Consider the following 2,903-nt stretch of genomic DNA (forward strand, 5'->3'; position numbering starts at 1 on the left):
TATTTTTTTCAAATCTTTGAATAATTATAAACATTTTATTACGTTAAGTTATAAATTTATTAAACTGATAATCATTAAAATATAAAGCAGAAATTTCAATTAAAGAAAAATAATTTGAAGAAAAACATTCAGTATTTAAATACTGAATATTATTAAAAAGTAAGTATTGAAAACTGCGTCAAATCAAAATCAAAATAAAAACTTTTTAAAATATTAATTTTTATAAAAATAAAAAATTTTAGTGTCTATAAATTTTCAACTGACTGAATATTTACTATTCTTTTTTATTTTCATCTTCCTCTTTTTTTTCTTGTGTCGACTTGGTTTCTAGTTCTCTCTGCAATAATAAAATATATTTTACTTTTTATACACTCAAAATAAACAAATTAATTTGAAAATTTTTTTATTTTACCTTTGATGTATTGTGCAAGGACCGTAATTTATTGCATTTGACATTAATGCATTTTCCGAATTCTGTATTATTGAACTGTCGTTTGAATCGGTTATTGACGGTTTCTAACAGTATTAAATTATGTTATTTTTTTACTATTTTGTATCATAGATAAAAAATTGTATTTTAAACTAATTAAATTATCATACCTTTAATAGCCTTCAACTTGTCAGTATTTTCTAATCCAGAGTGTACAATCGACTTATCTTTAGAATTTTTAGGTGCTCCACCTTTGTAGTTACATTTAATGAGCTCATCAGTTGAAAACACTGAAACCAACAATGATGTAGTCATTGCTGTAAACGTGGTTGCCGATTCCGCTGCTCTCCACTGATCAGCCGTAACAAAAATGTTTCTTCCTGGTTCACCTGATTCAACCTATATTTAACAGAAGTAAAATAATAATAAATCTTTTTATAATAATTCTCGCCCTTGGTTATTCAATAATTCAAAATATAGAAAGTAATCAAAAATATACCATATCATTTTTCTTTTTTTGTGTATGTTTAGTTTTTGACGGATTAGCACGCAGTGTTGAGGTAGCTGATGATGTTGATGGCATTGCTGACAGAATTTTATTAACTGCCATTGTAATAGCTGTAGGTATTTTATAATTTTAATACTGCTAATAAGAGCAGAGTTTTTTTTAATGTAAGTATTTATAAAGATGTAATAAATTTAACTACCAACCTTCTGATAGTTCTTGTTTAGTTACAAATTCAGATGTACCTGATGGTTTTACATCCTTGCCTTTAATTATTTCAACATCTGAATCTTTAAATTCACCGTCATTAACACTGGGAGGAGATAATGATTCAGTAGTCTTTGATTTTCCATCATTTAGAATTTCAATCTCTTCTGAACTCGATAATAAATATTGGATTTAGATAGATAATTGATACGATTCATAAACTATCATTTGTAAAACTAACCTTACTGTCATCAAATAATTTTTTACGTTTAACCTTCGGACTCTTGTCAATTTCAGTATCACATACTACCTGAAAAAATTTATGTATGTACAACTTGATAATTGCAAAAGAACTTCAGTTTATTCCATGAAAAATATATTTCATGATAAAATTCTATAAAGATGCTATTTATTAAGCATTGTTTAATTTATCTTACCACTTCTGGCTCATTAACTGTTGCTTTTTCATTTTTTTCAGGAATGTCATTTTTACTGGGTCCACTTTCTTCAGTTACCTCATGAGCAACACAACGTTTAGGAGATTGAATTCCATCAATAGCTTTAAGTTTTTTATTTAACTTGACTAGAGAATCTATAAAAATATAGAAAATAGATAGATCATATTTATTTATCATAAAAGTATCTTGGTTATTAACGTTCAAACATTACCTGAGACCGCAATAACTTGGGCACTATAGCACGTCCAACCACCCAGTGGTTCTTTTACTGAATCGTGCCACTCAACTACATAAATTTTATCCGGGTCTTCATCATCATTGATGAATTGTTCATAATTAAAATTTTTTATGTGATTTATATCTATGCCTGGAGTGTATTTTGTTGTTGTTTTGTGTAGATTGTTGTTGTAGGAATAAATTTGGATACTTATTAAAACGGCTTGACTCAAATTCACAGATAAAAAATAGTCGCCTTGCTTCTCTTAAATCTGTGAATTCAACTAACTCGTCTACTTCAAGCTTTAAATCAGCAAAATCATCGACTAGTTCTCCAGCTTTAGTCTCAAAAACAAATCAAAATCCAAGTACATTCTCTTCTACTTCTCCAGCATTTTTATTATCACCTGCTAGTGACTCAGTATTTGATTCTCCAACTTCATCTTCACTTACAATGGCTGAATTAACAAATCAAGTGATACAAAATTTTGGAGCAACAAATTCCGAGTCGCAAAATGAATTGCCGGATGGTTGGTTTAACAAATCAACAGATGAAAAATTAACACTTTTAATGACAACTATATCTACTCATATTACTCAGAAAGTTAATGAAATGTCTTCAAAGTTTGACAATTTAAATAAGCGTCTTGATGAATTACATAGTAAACATTCTGAGACTAAAGACCAAGTAGTCAAACTTACCTCGGATTTAATTGATAATTCAAAAACAATAACAGAATTGAAATCGAACTTTGAAAAACTAAAAGATGAAACTATAACTAATTCGCAAGCTTTATCAGAAAAAATTATGGCATTAACGTCGCAAACACCGATGACTTCCTCGACCGTCGTTCAACAAACATCTGAACTAATCATCTCCGGTGTTCCAGAACCAGTGGCAACGGAATTATCACCTTCAGACATTGCAGATAAAGTTTTCAAAGTGCTAAATGTTAATAATTTAAAACAAGATATATTAAGTATTCGTAAAATAGATAAAAAATCAAACCCTACTAATAGTAACAGAAATACTAATATAAATAATGATAGAAATAGACCTGTCTCACATTCTTATGTACTTAAACTT

General features: G+C 28.4%; 1 protein-coding gene across 1 annotated transcript; it reads right to left on the reverse strand.

The window, feature by feature from the left end:
• Positions 1–274: 274 nt before the first annotated feature.
• Positions 275–2,211, reverse strand: LOC123267943. Its single transcript, XM_044732830.1, has 9 exons — positions 2,201–2,211; positions 1,812–2,026; positions 1,580–1,734; positions 1,385–1,452; positions 1,142–1,317; positions 930–1,048; positions 601–829; positions 413–516; positions 275–337 (listed from the first exon to the last, which is right to left on the reverse strand). Exons 1-9 carry the CDS (start codon positions 2,209–2,211, stop codon positions 275–277), a joined length of 1,140 nt encoding a protein of 379 aa, XP_044588765.1.
• Between the last annotated feature and the right edge of the window lie 692 nt (positions 2,212–2,903).

The sequence above is a fragment of the Cotesia glomerata genome, linkage group LG6 (genome assembly GCF_020080835.1).
Source record: "Cotesia glomerata isolate CgM1 linkage group LG6, MPM_Cglom_v2.3, whole genome shotgun sequence".
Classification (NCBI taxonomy): Eukaryota; Metazoa; Arthropoda; class Insecta; order Hymenoptera; family Braconidae; genus Cotesia; species Cotesia glomerata.

Coding starts and splice junctions, on each gene's coding strand:
- LOC123267943 (XM_044732830.1), bottom strand. Junction 1,049..1,141: donor TAAACAAGAACTATCAGAAG/GTTGGTAGTTAA, acceptor AAATACCTACAG/CTATTACAATGGCAGTTAAT. Junction 830..929: donor AAAAAAAGAAAAATGATATG/GTATATTTTTGA, acceptor TGTTAAATATAG/GTTGAATCAGGTGAACCAGG.